Source organism: Macaca fascicularis, chromosome 11, assembly GCF_037993035.2.
Source record: "Macaca fascicularis isolate 582-1 chromosome 11, T2T-MFA8v1.1".
Classification (NCBI taxonomy): Eukaryota; Metazoa; Chordata; class Mammalia; order Primates; family Cercopithecidae; genus Macaca; species Macaca fascicularis.
Genome location: NC_088385.1, coordinates 118,934,013 through 118,956,714, shown reverse-complemented (window position 1 = coordinate 118,956,714; position 22,702 = coordinate 118,934,013). Strand labels below are relative to the sequence as shown.

The 22,702-nt window shown below is 39.5% G+C and overlaps 1 protein-coding gene and 1 pseudogene across 9 annotated transcripts in view; one reads left to right on the top strand and one right to left on the bottom strand.

Moving 5' to 3' along the window:
* Positions 1-22,702, top strand: part of NAA25 (N-alpha-acetyltransferase 25, NatB auxiliary subunit) — an 86,742-nt gene that overhangs the window by 60,243 nt on the left and 3,797 nt on the right. For 4 of the 9 annotated variants that reach the window (XM_005572287.5, XM_074007888.1, XM_074007889.1 and 1 more), the window contains 8 exons: positions 2,526-2,677; positions 3,187-3,312; positions 8,949-9,192; positions 9,602-9,725; positions 10,703-10,768; positions 12,290-12,387; positions 13,520-13,630; positions 20,034-20,180. In XM_005572287.5, the coding sequence (XP_005572344.1) occupies positions 2,526-2,677; positions 3,187-3,312; positions 8,949-9,192; positions 9,602-9,725; positions 10,703-10,768; positions 12,290-12,387; positions 13,520-13,630; positions 20,034-20,180 (1,068 nt within the window). Of the gene's footprint in view, positions 1-1,360; positions 1,490-2,525; positions 2,678-3,186; positions 3,313-8,948; positions 9,193-9,601; positions 9,726-10,702; positions 10,769-12,289; positions 12,388-13,519; positions 13,631-20,033; positions 20,181-22,702 lie in introns of those variants that run through there. The other 5 variants (XR_012420682.1, XR_012420685.1, XR_012420683.1 and 2 more) reach the window with 2 other exon arrangements.
* On the bottom strand, positions 7,066-8,555 carry LOC102125220 (low molecular weight phosphotyrosine protein phosphatase pseudogene; annotated as a pseudogene).

Genomic DNA, 22,702 nt, shown 5'->3' with positions numbered 1-22,702 from the left:
GATGCATTTCAATTCCCACCTAGCTCTTTGACAGAACACTTTTACTTAAATGGAAAATCTGGTGTTCTGCTTAGTAACATTTTGTGCTATGGGATTGAAAGTTGTATTTGGAAGGTCTGCACAGGGATTTTCTTTCTAGAAAGGTTATTTTCTGTTGTCATCTTACTTTGGAATAGATTTTTAAAAAAATATGAGAATGAGCACTAGATTTTCTATCTTCAAAAGTCACTTATGTGTTTTTACTTCTTTAAAATTTCACTTTAAAATCTCTATTTTACACAAAAATTAGCTGGGTGTGTTGGCAAATGCCTGTAATTCCAGCTACTTGGGAGGCTGAGTCAGGAGACTTGCTTGAATCTGGGAGGTGGAGGTCACAGTGAGCTGAGATCATGCCACTGCACTCCAGCTGTCACTCTTGGGTGACAGAGTGAGACTCTGTCTCAAAAAAAAAAAGTAAAGAAAATCAAATCTCTATTTTAAGTATTCACAAAGATCATTATTCAGGGGTTTTATGTCCATATATTTCACTAATTTTTACAGTGACCAGGGTTCATTTCAGGAATCCATTCGGGATCTAAATAGCCTCATTGGTGCGTAAATTAGTAGAAATAGGTACGGACAACATACTTTGATATTCAAAAGTCTTTAAAGTGCCTGTGGCTTTCAGTTTTGCCTGCAGTTCCAGTGCGGGGTTGTTTCTTCACATAGTACTACTTCCATAGCCTTGGTCCTACTGGTTGCATCCCAGGCCCTTGTCTAGCTCTGCAGTGGTACTTTACTGCAGTGTTACAGAAGGACTATCTAAAAAAGATAAGCCAGAGAACTGTGACTACCTTCTTAGTTTGTTAAAGACTATACTCTCTTCGTTACCCCTTATTTTTCTCTTTGAAAAGCCATTGCTTTTTTTTTTTTTTTTTTTTTTTAATAAAGTGGTGTTCCACGGACCACTTAGAAATTAAAACTGCCTCTACACTTGGTAAGGCTGGGTTGCCTCCTTAAATCATAACTTACTTTGGAACTATAATTATAACTTTGATTGGAATTACTAAAGTCATATTTTCTTTTTGATTAATTGCTGAATCATGTGTTCCTAACCAGCTGTTTTTTTTTCCCCGCCCCAGCTGTAATTTCCTATTACAAGAGCTGATAGTAAACCTTGCTGTGTTTTCTAAGCCAAGGGGCCATACGATAGGCACATGTGTTTAGAGTATCCTGGCCTCCTCTTGATAGGGTGTATCACTGTCCTTTAATCAAGCTAGAAGGTATACTCGAACTTTTTCAGGTAGTCCTTCTTGAAACCTGCAGGATCACAAGTAATCTTTTTAATTTTCTTGTGTCCGTCCGTCTTTAATTTCTCCAGATACTGCAGGCAAACAGCTCGCCGAGGTGTCCCATGGGGGTTTAAAAGCCGCATCGAATGCAGTTGAATTAGCGCCCGTGGCGCAATCCCGCGGCCTGAAATGAACCCTGCAAGGCTGTATATCAGAGGGTATGTTGTTGACTATTGGCCTATTTTCCTACTGGGCAAATTATTCAGACGTAATGGAGATGGGGGCAGAGCTGATTAACTGAGGCTGTGTAAAAAGACTGTTTTTTCTAGAAAGGATCTTTTTTGGGGGCAGACATCAGCTTTGAGCATAATAGTTTCCTTGGTCTAAAGGGGTAATCTCCTATCTTCTGATCCTGATGGCATAGACCCACACCCATGAAATGTTCTTCCCTGAGATTTTCTTCTATTGTGCCAGAATTTCTGCTTAGAATTCTTTATCTTGCCTCTGTTCTGTAATGTTTAATCTCTGTATATGTATTAATCTACAATTAAAGCACATATGGTGAATGTTCCCTTCACATACTTGTTTAAGGAAATTTCCAGCAGAGGTCTTATGTAATGTAGATGGACAAGAAACTTGGTTCTTGAAGTCTTTGTCCTCAGAATACATTATGACATGAATTTTTATAGGTCTTTTGTTTGGTGTCTTCTATCCTGACGTAATGCTTATATGCCCTGTGTTTCTAATACAGTATTCAGAAATAAGCAAAACCAAGGAGTAACCTGTCTTTTTCTGAAGGAGAGTGGTTTTTATTTGGGCTGGGGGGGCAGGTGGTTCTATTATTCTGGTGCTTTTGGAACCTTTGTATGAAACACAGTTTATCTTAGATGCAGAAAAACATGGGGTAACATCCCTTCCAGAATGGCACTAACCAAATTTTTGACTGATGCGGCAAAACAAAACCTCAGTTCCTATTGAATTGAAAGACATGATTGCCAAGAGAAGGCTTATGTGATGATGGCAGAAGCTGGTTATTACAATTAGTAATATTAGTAAAGGAGACATTTGTCTAAAGTATAAGAAGGAAGAAAAACAACATTTTAAAAAGCTAATACTCTACTTGGTGACCAAGACCTTTAAAGATTAGATTTAAAACTTAATTTTAGTTTGAGTGTTTTGTTTTGACTGGCAAGGTTTGCTTACATTGCCTGACTTGTGAACTATTTATACCAAGGTGATATCTTTCCTTCTCAGACCTCAGAATATATTATTCAAGCTTACAAATATGGTGCATTTGAGAAGATCCCAGAGTTTATCGCTTTTAGGAACAGGCTGAATAATTCTCTTCATTTTGCACAAGTCCGTACTGAACGGATGCTGTTAGACCTTCTACTTGAAGCAAATATGTAAGTATTGCATGAGAGCTCTAAAGGAGCTAAGGGATTAGATCAGTTAAGAGCCGTTAATGGGCTCATGGGTGTTATTAGCAGGCTTAAGGTAAAATATGGGGAAAAAAAGGGAGACAGACAGTGGGGAAACAGAACTTGGTACATGTCATGGGAAATGATAGAATACTGCCAGCAACATCTTGGGACCATTACGGAAGCCATTTAGGTCATGGTCATCAACACCTGGTCCCTATTGTACTTACAAAGGTTCCTCCTTCCCTACAAATCAAGAGATTTCAGGAATTAATGCTGATCCCCTTTGTTTTGTGTGGGCTTCCAGAAGCCTTTTTCTTGCCATGTAGCAAGCCAGTTTGATCTGTGCTTGGTTCTATTTCACCCTATATGAGCCCTTCCTTCCTCTTTCCCTTCCTGTCTAGTAAAACAGGAAGTCCTGATTAATAATATTTTCTGGCTATTTTACTATTAAAATAATACATGAATTTTTTTTTTTTTTTTTTTAATCACAGATCAACCAGTTTAGCAGAAAGTATAAAGTCAATGAACCTTAGGCCAGAAGAAGATGACATTCCATGGGAAGATTTACGAGACAACAGAGACTTAAATGTTTTTTTCAGCTGGGATCCAAAAGACAGGTAACTGGAATTTAACCCCAAGCAATTTTTAAAGTTTTTTTTCTTTCTTTTTTTTTTTTTTTTTTTTAAAAGAGACAAGGCCTTTAAAGAGACCAAAATCATAGCTCACTGCAGCTTTGAACTCCTGGGTGAAGCAATTTATTTTTAAAGAATTAAGATGGGCCAGGCGTGGTAGCTCAGGCCGTTAATCACAGCACTTTGGGAGGCTGAGGCGGGTGGATCACTTGAGGTCTGGAGTTCAAGACCAGCCTGGCCAACGTGGTGAAACCCTGTCTCTACTAAAAATACAAAAATTAGTTGGACATGGTGGCATGTGCCTGTAATCCCAGCTATTCAGGAGGCTGAGGCAGGAGAATTGCTTGAACCCAGGGACCGGAGGTTGCAGTGAGCCAAGGTCGCACCATTGCACTCCAGCCTGGGCAACAAGAGCAAAACTCCATCTCAAAAAAAAAAAAAAAAGAATTAGGATGAATCTAAAGTTAAAAAAAACAAACTGCACTTTACACAAATATAAAATAATGTGTTTGTTGTAGTGATAGAAAATATAGGTAAGCCAAATGAAGAAAGTGTAGCTCACCCCTATGCTGGGATTGCCGGTTATCTAAAAGTTAGATCAACTTTACAGCATATATGAGAATTCCAGACGGATTAAAGACTATATGCTAAATTTTAGATTCCTTAGAAATTGTAGAAGAAAATATAGAAAATATTTTTAAATAGGCGAGGAAAGCCTTTCTTAGCATTATACCAAATCTGGAAACATAAAGAATTTAACTTCTGTAAATAGAAATAATAAATTTGTTAAGTTCTAAAGGTTTGTAGTAAATTTCTTCATATAAATATCCTTCATATGTAGAGAGAACTCTTAATAGTCAATAAGAAAACAAGAAATTGGGCAAAGGGCTTAACAAGAAGTTCAAAGAAACACATCTTACAGCAATAAAGATTTTGTTTCTAGCAAAAAAAGATGAATACTTGTGGTCAGCAAGACTGTGTGGAAAATACTTATTATGCATTTACACAGGGATAAATTTTATACAGTCTTCCTATAGGGGATTGTAGTGATCTCTACCAAGATTTAAAACGCCACACACCATTTAATTTGGCAGATCTGCTTGTAGGAAAATAGAACCTAAGGAAATAAATGCAGAAACATGCTAAGATGTGTATATGAGGTAGTTCTGAACATTCTGTGATTTGTGGGTTGCCAAGGCCACATTCAGTGATTTAGAATTTTTGAGTCCCAGAAGGACTCACAGGGCTGAGCATATAGTTGCACTCAACGGCTAAGGCTTATTATAATGAAAGGACACATGACAGAATCTGGAAGGGAAAAAGGAACAGGCAGAGTCTGGAGAATTCAGACTTCCAGTGTTTTCTCCCTCCTCTGAGGGGAAACACTGAGTATGCTCCTTTCTCTAGCAGGGAAAAATGCAGCAACACAGGTGGAATGTTCCTGCCTAGGGAAACCCAATAGAGACTTGGTGCTTAAGGTTTCATTGTTATGTAGGTACACTCTGTCTATCCTGAGTGGAAAGAAAGCAGGTATTCACCATAAACAACATGGTTTATATAAACAGTTTAGGCACAGCGAGCCACTCTTATTTTAGGGAACTGTTGGAGTGCAGAGTTCCCAGACATCAGCCAAGGGCCAACCTTGCAAGTAGGCCCTTCTAATGATAATAGCTATAGGCCTGCTATGTTAACTCTTTTCTGCACACAGTCATAAAAAGATGAAGTTTGCAAAATAGTGTAAATACTCTAACCAGTTTGTTTAAAATTAAGTTGTATACATACTATTTTTAGTTACTTGTTTTTTTAGATAGAGCCTGTTGCGTACTGTAACCAATTTGTTTAAAATTATTAAGTTGTATAAGTATTATTTTTAGTTGCTTTTTATTTTTGAGACCTAGTCTCTTTCTGTTGCCCAGGCTAGAGTGCAGTGGCGTGATCTCGGCTCACTGCAACCCCCACCTCCTGGGTTCAAGCAATTCTCCTGCCTCAGCCTCCCAGGTAGCTGGGATTACCGGTCCCCACCACCATGCCTGGCTAATTTTTGTATTTTTAGTAGAGACGGGGTTTTGCCATGTTGACCAGGCTGTTCTCAAACTCCTCACCTCAGGCAGTCCCCCGATCTGAGCCTCCCAAAGTGCTGGAATTAAAGGTGTAAGCTATCTCACCCAGCCCCAATTTTTTTTTTTTTTTTTTTTTTGTGGGGGAGACAGAGTCTTACTCTGTCATCCAGACTGGACTGTGGTGGCACAGTCTCGGCTCACTGCAGCCTCCACTTCCTGGGCTCAAGCAATTCTCCTGCCTTAGCTTCAGCTGGGACTACAGGCGTGTGCCACCACAGCCGCTTAATTTTTTTTGTATTTTTAATAGAGATGGGGTTTTACCCTGTTAGCCAGGATGATCTCGATCTCCTGACCTCATGATCTGCCTGCCTCAGCCTCCCAAAGTGCTGGGATTACAGGTATTAGCCACTGCGCCCGGCCACAGCCCCTATTTTTAGTTAGATTTTTTTTTTTTTTTTTTTTTTTTTTTTTTTTTTGAGACGGAGTCTCGCTCTGCCGCCCAGGCTGGAGTGCAGTGGCCGGATCTCAGCTCACTGCAAGCTCCGCCTCCCGGGTTCACGCCATTCTCCTGCCTCAGCCTCCCCAGTAGCTGGGACTACAGGCGCCCGCCACCTCGCCCGGCTAGTTTTTTGTATTTCTTAGTAGAGACGGGGTTTCACCGTGTCAGCCAGGATGGTCTCGATCTCCTGACCTCGTGATCCGCCCGCCTCGGCCTCCCAAAGTGCTGGGATTACAGGCTTGAGCCACCGCGCCCGGCCTAGTTAGATTTTTATACATCCGCATTACAAAAGTCTAAAAAGATCTATACCAAACTTGATAATACTGTGGGTATTGGTTATCAGGGCAGCTTTTCTACCTTTTACATTTTTCTGTCATTTGAATTTTTTATATCATGTATTATTATTTTTATTAGAGACAGGATCTTACCCAGGCTGGAGTACAGTGGCGTGACCATATCCCACTGCAGCCTTGAACTCCTGGGCTCAAGCAATCCTCCAATCTCAGCCTCCCTAGTATCTGGGACTATAGGTGTGTGCCACCACGTCCAGCTAATTTTTTGTATTTTTTTTTTTTGTAGAGACTGGGTCTTGCTATGTTTACCAGGCTGTTCTCCTACTCCTGGCCTCAAGCGATCCCTTACCTCAGCTTCCCAAAGTGCTGGGATTACAGGTGTGAGCCACCACTCCTGTCCTCATGTATTATTTTTATAATCAGAGAACAAAGTGTCATTTATAGGGAAAATGACCTCTTTTTTTTTTGAGATGGAGTCTCTCTGTCGCCCAGGCTGGAATGCAGTGGTGCAATCTCGGCTTACTGCAAGCTCCTCCTCCCTGGTTCACGTCACCTGTCTCAGCCTCCCGAGTAGCTGGGACTATAGGTGCCTGCCACCATGCCCAGCTAATGTTTTTGTATTTTTAGTAGAGACGGCGTTTCACCTTATTAGCCAGGATGGTCTCGATCTCCTGACCTTGTGATGCGCCCACTTCGGCCTCCCAAAGTGCTGGGATAACAGGCGTGAGCCACCGTGCCCGGCCGAAAATGACCTGTTGAATAGGTTATCATTCCCATTTTATTGATAGTGAAATGGTGTTTGAGAACATTTTGGCTTGTCTTAGGTCATTCAGCTAGTAAATGAAAGCCGGAACCATTCAAAGCATCTTAACTGGTGAAAGTTAACTTTTATTTTATTTTATTTATTTATTTTTTATATCTCTAGTTGTATTTTTATAACTCCCCAGTTTATTTTGAAATATTCATGATTTCAACATTATCTCAAAATACACAGAAATTACCTATATCTGCCTATACATTTATTAAATGCTGATGAAGAATACTTAATATTTAAGCATGCGAAATAATAAAGCGTTTCCCAACTTTTAAAATTATTTTTAAAAATAAGCCAATTTATATTGGACATTTGGGTTACATGTGCATATAAAAAGTGTCATATTCCTCAATTGACCATAGTTAAGACTAGCATACAAGCGTCCTTCTTTCTGGATATAATTAAGTTGCAGAGGCAAAGTGGTTCAGATGGGAGCAAATGAGCTGACCTCCTCATGAAGTAAACTCGACAAAAATCATGAAGTATTGAAGGTGCTAACTACTGTTTCCATAAATGTTTCTCTCTTCCCTATCTTTTCAATATACAAGTGTGCACTATGGGTGTGTGTAAATTAAAACACTTCTAATCTAGACTGTGAGCTCCTATGGAGAGGGCTACTGTCAATCCATAAAAGGCCCTGGGGAAGAGAGAGGTAGCACAGGGAGCAGAGGGCACCTGCACTCCATCAGGCCATCCACACAAATCTACTGAAGAGGTAGACTTGACTATCTAAGTCTCAGCGGGCTTAGATGCTGACCTGGGCCTTCAAGTGAGGTTTTCCTTCATTATGTTTTATGTTGCTTGTTCTACTATTTTTGTAATTGGGGCAAAGTGAGATGTTCAACTAGTCTAAGAATGCTTAATATACCCCATAAACTGTCAGAATCAAATAATTTTATTGATTCTTCTGCCAAACATAACTGATTTCCATCTACAATATTTTTTAAGGTAAGAAACAGTAAGTCAGCTGAACAAAGAGCTGGGCATTTGGGCTCTGGAACATGATTACACACTGACTGAGAATGCAGGACCTCAGGGTGGGGTCTAGTCAGGCTGGCCACAGCAGGGCATGAACCTGCCTCAGTCGGCCTTCTCCAAGAACGCTCTGCAGCACCTGACACATTGCTGGTACACCGTCTCAAAGTCAGTCATTCCCATAATAGGGATCTTCAATAATAAGTTGTTTTTGTGGATCATAGCTCCCAAGTAGTTCAATTTTAGCTTTGCAGGTTTTAACTTGATTACTTTTTCTATTCAAATCTCTCAGATTGCTTTCATCCATACATAGTATATAATCAAACGTGGTAAAATCTTCTTTGGTAATCTGCCGGGCAACGTGGCTCATGGGGATGCCGTGCCTCTTCATGCAGTTCTGCCCTCGGTAGTCAGGGGCGTTCCCTATCTCATACCCGGAAGTCGCCGCGCTTTTTACCCTCCAATTCTCTGAGATGTTTTGATCAGTTACAAGTTTCCTGAAAACTGCTTCTGCAATGGGTGATCGACAAATGTTACCCAGACACACAAACAGCACGGACTTGGTAGCCTGTTCCGCCATCTTTCCCGAAAGTTAACTTTTAAAAGATTTGAGGCCAGGTGCGGTGGCTCACGCCTGTAATCCCAGCACTTTGGGAGGCCGAAGCGGGCAGATCACGAGGTCAGGAGATCAAGACCATCCTGGCTAACACGGTGAAACTTCCAAGCTGTTGGAAGTCTCTACTAAAAATACAAAAAAAAAACTAGCCGGGCGTGGTGGCGGGCGCCTGTAGTCCCAGCTACTCGGGAGGCTGAGGCAGGAGAATGGCGTGAACCCAGGAGGCAGAGCTTACAGTGAGCTGAGATGGTGCCACTGCACTCCAGCTTGGGTGACAGAGCAAGACTCCGTCTCAAAAAAAAAAAAAAGATTTGAAAGCAATGAATTGAATAAGTTAGATAATTTGGGGATGTTTCTGTTTAAGGGACGTTTCTGAAGAACATAAGAAACTTTCCTTAGAGGAGGAGACCTTGTGGTTAAGAATCCGATCCTTAACATTGAGGCTGATCAGTGGACTTCCAAGTCTCAACCACCCTGTGGAGCCAAAGAACTCGGAGAAGACTGCCGAGAATGGGGTATCCTCCCGGATTGATATTCTTCGTTTGCTCCTTCAACAGCTGGAGGCAGCCCTGGAGACAGGAAAGCGATTTATTGAGAAGGATATTCAGGTACCATCAATATATATAATTTACCATCAAAGTTGCAATAATTATATTTATGACTGTTTTATAAACAGGCGTTTGGGGTGAGTGAGTAGTAAGGAATTGTTTTGTCCCAGTTTATGGCTTCTGTAGGAGAAAGAGGAATATTTTAGACTCAGAGGGAATTGCAGAGGCTTCCTCAATATCCAGACTAGTGAGGGAGAAAGCAAAATAACTTTTTGTGATGGTAAGTTTTTAATAGCTAGCAACAAATTTATATAGATGTTCTGTTTTTACTGTAATGATTCAGTTTATTAGTTTGCTGATGAGTGGCTTTTAGCTGAGACAGGTTTTTATTCACTAGTTACTTGATTTTCTTATTTTGTATGCATTTAGATGGATCTAGAAGAGCATTATTTTTCTCCCTTTTTTCCAGTATCCTTTCCTTGGTCCTGTACCTACTAGAATGGGTGGATTCTTTAATTCTGGCTGTTCTCAGTGCCAGATAAGCTCTTTTTATCTTGTCAGTGATATTTATGAGCTGGATACCAGTGGTTTAGGTAAGTGTACACTGTGTGTTTACAGGGTGTTTGTCATAGAAAATGTAGTACACGTAATAAAATGTCTATAACCTCACATTTGGAAAATTTTAGAGTATATGGCAGCTGGAAGCTGTTCTGGAGATGTCTGGTTTAGTATACAAGAGGGTACAGTCATAGGTTACAAAGTAATGTTTTAGATGCTTAAGTCCATTCCATATTTAAAATCACTTCTTAGGTCCAGAAGTTGAAGAAATTCTTCATTTGTTGAAAGGCTGTTGGATTTTAAAAATGAAGCAGTAGGCCGGGCGCAGTGGCTCACGCCTGTAATCCCAGCACTTTGTGTGGCTGAGGCGGGCGGATCACCTGAGTTCAGGAGTTCGAGACCAGCCTGGCCAGCATGACAAAACCCTCTGTCTACTAAAAATACAAAAATTAGCCAGGCATGGTGGGGGGTGCCTGTAGTCTCAGCTACTCCGGTGGCTGAGGCAGGAGAATCGCTTGAACCTGGGAGGCAAAGGTTGCAGTGAGCCAAGGTAGCACCACTGTGCAGCCTGGACGATAGAGTGACACTTTGTCTCAAAAAAAAAAAAGGAAAAGCACTAAACTTTGTAGAGAAGAGATTTTTTTTTGTAAGCTCTCAACCCATGAAAATCACAAATACTCTATAGACTTTTCCTTTTATTTATCTATTTTTTTTAAATCATAAGGTTAGTAGATCCTACCATTTAGAGTGTTTGAAGCACATAGATTTTAAGCCCTGTTAAAGAATTTTAGGTAGTACCTTTGGCAGAAAGGTAATTAGTGCCTTTCCTTTTATTCTTCCTTTTCCTTTCATTATCTTTTTCTTTTTGTCTCAAAATAATGAAAAATGCATAAGGGTCTGTAGAGAAAAGAAAATGTCCTTGCCCATGAACTTCTTGCAGGTATTTATCTTGCTTCTTTATCTTACTAAAAATGGAATTGAACGTTTTTCATTTTTTGTTTTTCAATTTTAGAGGATACAATGGAGATCCAGGAACGAATAGAAAATAGTTTTAAGTCTTTACTAGACCAGTTAAAAGGTAAGTTTTCCTACTGTAGATTCATGTATTTGTATCTGGTTGTATGGCAATAGCTTGGAAGTTCTTTCCCCCATTCCCAAACCCAATCACCCAGAGATAAGTAAGTAGTGTTAACACTTTGGAGTCAATACTCCTAGATGCCACCTAAGCACTTATATGTGTGTGAATGAAAATACAGATAAAAAATAATTTTTAAACATAGAAAATGATGTAATACATGCTTTTTTGACTTTAATTTTTTTTTGTTATTTTGGATACCTTTCCATGTTAGTTATATATACTCCATTTATTTTCAAGATTGCATAATATTCTATAGTATTGTATTAACATTTTTTATGTTCTCCCCAATTGGTGACATATTATGTATATGAGTTATTTCTTCTACCAATGCTGAAATGAATATCTTGGGACAAATTGTTAGGATATTATTTGAGTCCTTCCTTGGGATTAAATTCCCAAGAATTTAATAGAATTATTAAATTGTTAAATTCCCAGTAATTTAATAGAATTGTTAAAGGGCACATATATGCATCTTATATCTATAAGAGTCTTTCTGGCCGGGCGTGGTGCCTCATGCCTGTAATCCTAGCACTTTGGGAGGCTGAGGTGGGAGGATCACAAGGTCAGGAGATCGAGACCATCCTGGCGAACACGATGAAAACCCGTCTCTACTAAAAATACAAAAACATTAGCCGGGCGTGGTGGTAGGTACGTGTAGTCCCAGCTACTCAGGAGGCTGAGGCAGGAAAATGGCATGAACCCAGGAGACAGAGATTGCAGTAAGCCGAGATAGTGCCACTGCACTTCAGCCTGGGTGACAGAGCGAGACTCCATCTCAAAAAAAATAAAGGAGTCTTTCTTTTTAGTACCCTAAAGGATTTTTTTTTTTTTTTTTTTTTTAAGAGATGAGGTCTTGTTATGTTGCCCAGGATGGACTCTAACTCCTGGACTGAAGCAGTCCTTCTGCCTTAGCCTCCTGAGTAGCTGGGACTACTGGTGTGCGCCACCGAGCCTGGCTTGGTCTTATATTTTATTGCCCAGATGAAGAATGTCTGAAAACTTAATGATTAAGATTATGATAATAAAATTTATTATCTGTTATGAAGATGCATTTCTACAATGTACCTTTTTGGTCTTTCAGTATGAAGATGCATTTCTACAATGTACCTTTTTGGTTTTTCAGTTCATAATGGCACAAGTCCTCTGAATCATTCACTTAAGAGTCTTAGTCTTACTGTGCTCATGATCTGTCTGAAAAGGCTTCGCTGGTGTTTAGACCGTAGAATATATAATTTTTAAGGCTACCTTTTATATTTTGAAGACTATAGAGCAATAGCATGGCTTTTTAAAGAGCTTAAAATGGATAGTCTGTCCTTTGGAGTTGGGTTCATTATGGAAAATGAAAAAAAAATTGCTTTTTAAATTAAGTTTTTATTTGCTTATTCTTTATTTGTGTGTTGTGTTCCTTAAAATAGCATTGAAATAAAAGCTGAATACAACTAAACTGTTTTTTGTTTTCAGATGTCTTCAGTAAATGTAAAGGTGACCTCTTAGAAGTTAAAGACGGTAACTTGAAAACACATCCTACTCTTTTAGAAAATCTAGTTTTCTTTGTTGAGGTAAGTTTTTGTTCTCTTCCTACAAGACAGTGTTGTTCTTAATGGTCTACAGGATTCATTTTTCAACAGTGAACAGGTAATAGGCACCTTATACCTGCAACTTAACCCTCCATCCCTGTTTTTGTTAATTGAAAAGCAAATTTAAATCATTTTTAAACCAATTCCTTCCAAGAATTCTAAGATGATTTCATTCCTAATACTTAGGTAAAACTTCTTGAAATTTGCTATACTCATCTCTAAACTTCTCCAGATTCACCCCAAATCTAGCTGTTTTCATTCTCCTTTCTGACTCACTCTTTATTATGTAGTTTAATTCTTTCAGCTTCTTTTATTTGTTGTTGTCATTTATTAATTGCTGAGATATGCATTATGACAGCATCCAACAACTGATACAGCAAAACTCCGTCTTCTTTTTTTGCCAGAGAGAAAAGGAGGAGGATTGCAAACACTCATAATCTATTATCTTTTCTTTTATTCCTGTCATATATTTGTTAACCATTCTCCCATTACTGCTGTGTATGGGGAGTGTACACTGTTCTGGTGATTGGCAAATTGTAAGTGCCTAAGAGATTTTTATTGAATAATAAGCGGACATATATGTACATGCACACATTGTAGTATAGATGAAGACATATAAACAGCTAATTTGATACAATGCAGGATATGTGCTGATCAACTGGGTAGATTTCTCCATACATATGTAAGTTAAGATTTGCAGGTAAGGTGGTATCTTACCTGCTTGGAGAGATGTGAGGGGAGAGGCATATTGTAAAGAACCTTTGGATTCCATGCCTAGGAATTTGGACTCTTCCTTGAGTGAAAAGGATGTTAATCAGTCCCCACTTCTCCAGGGAAGTGACAGAAAATTGGAGTGAAGTGGAGGATGGATTTTGAGCTAGGAGAGCCATAAGAAAGGCTGAAGAGTTAGGTCATTGTAGTATTCTGAGCAGGAGATGATGAAGGCCTGGATCAGTAGAGTGATTGCAGAAACTAGAGTGGAAATTCACATGAGAAATTGAAGGGATTTACATAGAAGAACTGCGTTAGAATTTGTTGAATCCATTGCCTCTAATTTCCTGATAGATATTTTTAGTGTAATCCTTATTGGTGAATTTGCAATTTTTCCTTTCAGACTATTTCTGTTATCCTTTGGGTATCCAGTTACTGTGAGAGTGTCCTGCGACCATACAAACTAAATTTACAGAAAAAGAAAAGGAAGAAAAAAGAAACCAGCATCATCATGGTAATAACAGTAATACAAGTGATATACAAGTACCAATCTGACCACATGCTACTTTTTCTTTTCACTATTTTCCTCCATGTTGAGTCCTTAGGATCCTATATGCCAAGCTTCTCCAACCCACAGCTTTGAATGCATCCCAAACCCGTAAACTTTCTTAAAACGTTATGAGATTTTTTTAGTTTATTATTATTTTTTTAGGCTCATCAACTATTGTTAGTGTTTTGTTTTGTTTTGTTTTGGTTTGGTTTGGTTTGAGATGGAGTCTTACTCTATTGCCCAGGCTGGAGTTCAGTGGCACTATCTTGGCTCACTGCAACCTCTGCCTCCTGGGTTCGAGCGATTCTCCTGCCTCAGCTTCCCAAGTAGCTGGGATTACAGGTGCCCGCCACCACGCCTGGCTAATTTTTGTATTTTAGTAGAGATGGGATTTCTCCCTGTTGGCTAGGCTGGTCTCGAACTCCTGACCTTAGGTGATCTGCTCACCTCGGCCTCCCAAAGTGCCGAGATTACAGGTGTGAGCCACTGCGCCTGTCCAACATTAGTGTATTTTATGTGTGGCCCAAGATAGTTCTTCCAGTGTGGCCCAGGGAAGCCAAAAGATTGGACGTCCCTGCATATGCATTGTTTTTCTCCCCAACCTTAAAAAAAATTTACACACCTACAGAAAAGTTGAAAGATTAATATGACACCCATAAAGATCTTTTTTTTTTTTTTTTTTTTTTTTTTGAGACGGAGTCTTGCTCTGTGCCCCAGGCTGGAGTTCAGTGGCGCGATCTCGGCTCACTGCAAGCTCCGCTCCCCCGGGTTCACGCCATTCTCCTGCCTCAGCCTCCCGAGTAGCTGGGGCTACAGGCGCCCGCCACCTCGCCCGGCTAATTTTCTTGTATTTTTAGTAGAGACGGGGTTTCACCGTGTTAGCCAGGATGGTCTCGATCTCCTGACCTCATGATCCACCCGTCTCGGCCTCCCAAAGTGCTGGGATTACAGGCTTGAGCCACTGCGCCCGGCCGACACCCATAAAGATCTTTACCTAGATTATCAACTTTTAACCATTTATCACATTTGCTTTATCTCATTTGTTGAACCATGTAAAAGGAAAGTACAGACTTGTGACATGTAACACATCAGGATAGAACAAGGACAGGTCTCTGTAAAACCGTAATACTCAAGAAAATTTCAAACTCAAGAAACTTAGCATTGATACAATAATACTATCTAATAAAGTCCATATTCAGGCCGGGTGCAGTGGCTCACGCCTGTAATCCCAGCACTTTGGGAGGCCAAGACAGGCAGATCACTTGAGGTCAGGAGTTCAAGATCAGCCTGACCAACATGGTCAAACCCCATCTCTACTAAAAGTACAAAAATTAGTCGGGCATGGTGGTGAGTGCCTGTAATCCCAGCTAGTTGGGAGACTGAGGTACAAGAATTCCTTGAACCCAGGAGGCAGAGGTTGCAGCGAGCCAAGATAGCGCCATTGCACTCCAGTCTGGACAACAGAATGAGATTCCGTCTGAAAAAAACAAAAAACAAATCAGTATTCAAAGTTTTCCACTTATTCCAGTTATGTCTTTTATATCCTTTTCCAGAATACTAGAATGCCGTCAGGGATCTGACATGACCTTTAGTTGTCATGTCTGTTTACCCTTCTTTAATCTAGAACGCTTCCTTAACCTTTTGCTTTGTTTTTGTTGTTGAAGACACTAGCTAGCTTTTTGGTAGAATGTCCCACAATCTGGATTTAGATAATCGCTAAATGTAAGCTGATTGCTTATATTGAAGTTAAATATAGACTTGTCCATTTTAGTGAGTTAAATCAGGAGTCACTAATGTTGTTGTGTCCCATTATTAAATAATGAAATCTGAAATCACCAATAATGGGACACTAATGTGATTCATGTTGTTGTGTCCTGTTATTGGTGATTTCAGATTTCATTATATGATTAAGGACATATCTACCAGATTTCTTCATTATAAAGGTGCATTTTTTTCTCTGTAATAAGTAAGGTATGGGATAATGCTTGAGTCTGTGAAAATCCTATTTCCCAATGGCCCTTCACCCACTGGTTTTAGCATCCATTCTTCGTTCAACGCCTGAATTAGTTATTACATTGATGTGTCCCAAATGATTTTTTAAAATTCTGTATTTTATCATTTATCAGCTGCTGTTATTTTGTAAGATAAGAGATGTCCCAACCCATTCGTATATATTTGAATATATTCTAATTTGAATATATATATATTTTTAAATGTCACTATTTGAGTATCACCATGGACTCTTTTTAAAAAAATTCACTTTATTATAATCCATTATCATCATTTTCGTTTGGATGCTCAAATTGTGCCAAATTTATTTAGCTCTTTTAATCTAGTTTCTGTCCTTTAACATGTCCTCATCAGTTTTGGGGCCCTTTCTGGAACAGCATAAATGCTCCACATACTTGGTATTTTCTCACTGAACTGAAATCAGACATTTTTTCAAGAGCACTGGTTCCTTTATGGGCAATGAATTTCAAAACCAAGATCTAGGTGTTAGTGTGCTCATTGTTATTGGGGTTTCATTGCTTCTAGTTTATTTCTGTGATGAGACCTTAGGCAGTGTTTTTATGCATGCGCGTACACACACACACACACGCACACGCACAGTTTTACGTAATTTTTTTTTTTTTTTTTTTTTTTGAGATGGAGTCTTGTTCTGTGGCCCAGGCTGGAGTGCAATGGCCTGATCACTGCAACCTCCACTTTCCGGGTTCAAGTGCTTCTCCTGCCTCAGCCTCCTGAGTAGCTGGGATTACAGGCAGGTGCCACTTTCCCAGTTAATATTTGTATTTTTAGTAGAGATGGGGTTTCACCATGTTGCCCAGGCTGGTCTGAACTCCTGACCTCAGGTGATCCACCTGCCTTGGCCTCTGAAAGTGCTGGGATTATAGGCATGAGCCACGATGCCCGGCCTACAAAAAGAATTTTTAGTGATACTTTCAAGCCAGCATTTTAGTGATACTTTCAGTTTCAAGAGTTCTTTCCACTCTTTCCCTCATTTCCTTTTTGTAGCTTCTTTTTCTCAGAGTGAGAACCCTGCATCCAAATATCAATATATTTATTTGTTGTTTCACAATAAATACTAAATAGTTTTGGGAATTCATACATCAGTTCCACTACTAGTTCCAGTAAACTCATTAAAGTTCAAATGTTTTGCAATTCTTTTTGTCCTTAGAATATGTTCCAGTGAGTGTAGACAGTTAAGATACTCTGTAAAAACACTGGAATTAAAAACTGAGATTACTTTTTATTAATATGATATAAAGTTTATTTCCATTTGTATTCAGTTTAAGGGTTCCCCCATCTTTATTGATTTAATTTTTGAATGTGAAAAACAGTAACATAATTTTTTTCCATTTCACAGGAAAATAATTTAGTGCTCATTACAGCTCATGATGTGCTGTTTTATTAAGGTTTGAGTTTATGTTGGATTTTTGTTCACTGTAGCATTATAATAATCATTATCGGCCGGGTGCGGTGGCTCAAGCCTGTAATCCCAGCACTTTGGGAGGCCGAGGCGGGCGGATCACGAGGTCAGCAGATCGAGACCATCCTGGCTAACATGGTGAAACCCCGTCTCTACTAAAAATACAAAAAATTAGCCGGGCGTGGTGGCGGGTGCCTGTAGTCCCAGCTACTCGGAGGCTGAGGCAGGAGAATGGCGTGAACCTGGGAGGTAGAGCTTGCAGTGAGCTGAGATTGCGCCACTGCACTCCAGCCTGGGCAACACAGCGAGACTCCATCTCAAAAAAAAAAAAAAAATCATTATCATTTGAAAATGTTGGCTGGGTGCTGTGGTTCACACCTATAATCCCAGCACTTGGGGAGGCCATGGTGGGGAGATTGCTTGAGCCCAGGAGTTTTGATAGCAGTCTGGGCAGCATAATGAGACCCTGTCTAAACAAAAAAAAATTTTTTAATTAGCTGGGCATGGTGGCATATGCCTACAGTCAGTCTTAGCTACTCAGGAGGCTGAGGCAGGAGGATCACTAGAGCCTGGGAAATTGAGGCTGCTATGAGCTGTGATCGCACCGCTGCACAAGGCTGGATGACAAAGTGAGACGCTGTCTCAAAAAAAAAAAAAGTTGATGTTTCAGTTATAAATTGACTTTCTGAACAATTCAGTTAAATTCAGGAGTTCCTTAGAGTGGATGCGCTGCTGAGTGTTGCTATTCATTCAAAAACAAAGGATATTTAGATATGAATGAGGGCGCTTCGAAACTTTCCTCTATTCATGAGAATTAAACAACAAGAACAGAGACAAAGATAATTTAACTCATCAAGAGTACAAAGTTCGAGGCTGGGCACTGGTAATCCCATGCTTGTAATCCCAACACTTAAGGAGGCAGAGGCAAGAGAATAGCTTGAGCCCAGGAGTTCAAGACCATGCTGGGCAACATAGCAAGATCTCGTTCTCAACAAAAAGGAAAAAAAAAAAGAGGGCAAAGTTTGAAAGTATAGGTCAGACTGGCTTTGTTGCTGTCCTTCTAATGAAAGCTTACAACCCTAGAACATGTCAGATAGCTTTTTGGTAATTGCCTTTTGTAGCGTTTTTTTGTTGTTTTTCTGGTTTCTAAAAGTGAGAATGGTTTTTCTGATATCAGAGTAACCCATAAAGGTATGAATAAAGTGAAGATCATTCATATACCCACCAGTCAGTAATAACCACTGCGAAAATTTTCATGGTAAACAAACCTGCTATCCAGAAGGTTCTGTAACTTGCCTTTTTGTTTTCATATAACAGGGTATCTTGGATATCTTTTCATGTTAGTAAATATAGATACATCTCATTACTTTTAATGGTTATATATTGTACTGTTATATTAATATGCTATAATTTATATTGATGAATTGTTCTAATTTTTTGAATATTATAAATATGCTGCTATTGAGATACAGAGCCACAAAGATACATTTATAATATAATTTTTTTTTTTTTTTTTTTGAGATGGAGTCTCACTGTCGCCCAGGCTGGAGTGCAGAGGATCTCAGCTCACTGCAGCCTCTGCCTCCTGAATTCAAGCGATTCTCCTCCCTCAGCCTTCCGAGCAGCTGGGATTACAGGCATGCGCCACCATGCCCAGCTAATTTTTTTTTTTTTGTTGTCGTTGTTGTTGTTTTTGAGACAGAATCTCGCTCTGTCGCCCAGACTGGAGTCTAGTGGCGCGGTCTTGGCTCACTGCAACTTCCACCTCTCAGGTTCAAGTGATTCTCCTGCCTCAGCCTCAGGAGTAGCTGGGATTACAGGCGCCTGCCACCATACCCGGCTAATTTTTGTATTTTTAGTAGAGATAGGGTTTTACCATGTTGGCCAGGCTGGTCTCGAACTCCTGACCTCAGGTGATCCGCCTGCCTTAGCCTCCCAAAGTGCTGGGATTACAGGCATGAACCACTGTGCCTGGCTGTATTTTTGGTAGAGATGGCATTTCACTATGTTGGCCAGTCTGGTCTTGAACTCCTGACCTCAAGTGATCCACCCACCTCAGCCTCCCAAAGTGCTGGCATTACAGGTATGAGCCACCATGCCTGGCATATAATATAGTTTCTTTAGGATAGCTCTTAGATCTGAAATTAACTGTATATATATATTTATACAGTTAATAAATGTATATACATATATACATTTGTACTAATCCCCAACAGTGCTGAATGTGTCTGTATCTTTAACCATCTGGGTAGGTAAATATTGGTATCTCCTTTTTCTAATACTGATTTTTAAATTTTTGTTGATATTGAACTGTCCAAGAATACTTCTTGAGTGAAAAGCTAGCCTTATTGATGGATTGGCTAGGTTTTTTAGTTGTATCACATGTTTCTTGGATTTCTTTGATATGTTTTCTATTCTTTGTCCAAGTTTCTTATTGTGGTAGTAATATTTTTCCTATTTATATGTGTTGAGCTACTGGGTTCTTAACATAATAATGTTACTAATCGCCTGTCATAGGTGATGCAGTTTTTTTTCAGTTTGCTATTTGTCTTTTAACTTGAGTGATTTTTTTTGTCAATGTAGTAATATTTTTAAAAACAAGGATAATCTTTTTAATTGTTTTTAGCTTACTGTGATGTTTAGAAAGGCTTTTTTAACGTCAGTGTCATGATTGCAGAAGTTGTTACCTAATTTTCTTCCAGTGCTTTGATGGATTTTTTTATTTAAGTATTTATCTGAAATTTATTTTAATATTACTGTGTGTTATTTTGTATCTCCAAATGTCTAGCTGGTTATTTTAGTACCGTTCATTCACTTGAAACCACTAGTGTGAAATGCCACTATTTAAATTCCCTCATATCTTTCAGTAGCTTTTGTGATGTAGATATGGGTAATATGTTTGATAATGTTTCAACTCTTTTTTAATCTTTTTCCCAGCCACCTGTCTTTACCAGTTTCCAAGACTATGTTACTGGGCTCCAGATTTTAATTTCCAATGTTGTGGATCATATTAAAGGGCTTGAAACATATCTAATTGCACTTAAACTTGAAGAACTTATTTTAGAAGACACTTCTCTCTCACCGGTAAGAGATTGTAGGCAATCAGCAATGTTTTCTACACAACACACACACACTTTCTCTCTCTCGTGCGCTCACTCTCTCTCTCTCTCTCTATCTCTCTCTCTCATCTTTATCACAAGGATAAGTTAAAGTTCAGTTTATCATTTCCTCTTTATAAGACTTGTGACTAGAAGGTGCTTGGCAGTAGTTTCTTGTTGTGTTGGTGGTGGTAGGTTTTTTCCCCCTCTTCATTTTTTCCCATACCTCCTCCTTTCTATACATTTTTGGGGTTGTTCTTTTACTATGAAAACTAATGCCAGCATTTTGAGGAACCAGCCATATTTTGAAATCCAGGGACAATCTTGTTGAGTAGAATTTACCTGCTGCTGAGTTAGCTGTCTTCCTTGCCACCCAGTTATCACCTAAGAAAGGAGAAATGCTGGACATCAGAGGTAATTATGTCAGTAATAATTAGGCTAGAGCAAGCCAACCAAAAAGGGAATGAAACCAAGTATGGAATCAAACGTACCACCATCAAATGTCTTCTGATATTATTTTAGGTCTTTTCAAATTCTAGTAGTTAGCAAAATCCTTATAAAGCCTTTTCCCTTAAAATAATAATTCTTTTTTGTAAATGTTAATTCATCGGCCTGGAGTAGATTTAGGATTTTGATAGGGGCCAGAAGGACTCCACCAGTGGTGGAGTCATCTGTTTCTAGTCTGTTGCTCCAGGCTGATTTTTAAATTTTTGTTGATACTGAAACTGATCTTAAGAAAATGCTTCCCCCCAGGAGTTTGTCTGAGCTAAACTGCTGATGAGGGAATTTATCCAGTAACCTGCGGGCAGCCATCATCATAGCACCAGACCTTCATAGGAAAGGGAATGAATAGAATTTTCCTTCTTAGCACACCAGCCTTAAGAGATTGTAAGCCCCTCTTTTGTAAAGCTTAAAAACGTTAGACTTTGAACAAGGTATTTACTGTGGGAAAGGGCTCAGAGCAGTTCATATTACCAAATATTGATTTAAAAAAGCAGACATGAGTTGGGCGTGGTGGCTCACGCCTATAATCCCAGCACTTTGGGAGGCTTAGGCAGGCGGATCATGAGGTCAGGTGAAACCCTGTCTCTACTAAAAAAATACAAAAAAATTAGCCGGGTGTGGTGGTGGGCGCCTCTAGTCCCAGCTACTCGGGAGGCTGAGGCAGGGGAATGGCATGAACCCCAGAGGCAGAGCTTGCAGTGAGCTGAGATCGCGCCACTGCACTCCAGTCTGGGTGACAGAGTGAGACTCCATCCCCCACCCCCCTAAAAAAGCAGACATGTTCATATTGAACTGAGTGAGTGAAAAATCACTCCTTTCAAAATGAACATGTCTGCTTTCTTTAATTAGAGTGGGGACATTTGAGGAAGATTAATTGGTTTTCACCAGGTAGAAAGAAATGTAGGAAAAGGATCCCAAGCAGAAGGAGGCACAGATAAAAGCACAGGGGCAGGAAAGTGAATTCTGTGGTGCAGTGTGACACAGTTGGCAGGGCCAGAGCTTATGGTGTACGGGAAGGGATACCATAGATATACTTTTAGATATGAAGGTGATAGGCACAATAGCCCTGTTTTGACTATCAAGTGGTTGTTTATGTTAAAAGATCTCTCTGCATCCTGAAATGATGAGCAAGAGTTATTTTCAGAGTTCTAGAGGTTATCCTTAACTTGGCCATGCTCTAGATTTTTGAAGCCCTAGCTTCTGTTCTTGTCTTTTGACTTTGGGAAAGTTATTTAACCTCTCTAGGCTTCAATCTCTTTATCTGTAAATGGGAATGATAATAATGCCTACTTCATAGGATTATAGCAAGGATTAAACAAAGCAGTAATCGGCTTTATATTGCCTACCTTAGTTAAAGTCATGTTTCATATAGTTACTGAGCAGTACCAAATACCTGATGCATATGGTGCTGGCTACTTGTCTTTTAAAGGTAAAAATCTCTTCAATTCAGTTTCCATTAGGCTCCTTTGCTTTCTTTCCTCCCTTTCTTTCTAAACTTGAAACACTGTGAATAAGGTCTCTGGACTATGACCTCTAGTCCTGATTCCCTTTCTTCCTTCCTATGGGGTATCCCAGTGAAACTGGTGTGTGTTAGGACTTTTTTGTGTGTATTTATATTCATAGAGAAAATATACAGTATTTTATTATTTTGTACTTTAAAAAATGTAAATTCGGCCAGGTGTAGTGGCTCATGCCTGTAATTCCAGCACTTTGGGAGGCCCAAGGCTGGAGGATTATTTGAGCTCAGGAGTTCAAGATCAGCCTGGGCAACTTAGTGAGTCCTGCCTCTTGAAAAAAAAAGTTTTTTAAAATCAGTTTTATATTCAAGAGATCTGTTCAAGCTAATGCCTATGGATCAATCTTGTTCATTAAACAGCTGCAGAATATAAATGCACCCCTGCTGCTGGACATTTTAGGTTGTTTCTTTATATTTGCTTTTACATATGTTACCGAGTGAAATGTGCACACCCTTCTATGCACATTTGTATTTCTAAGGAAAATTAG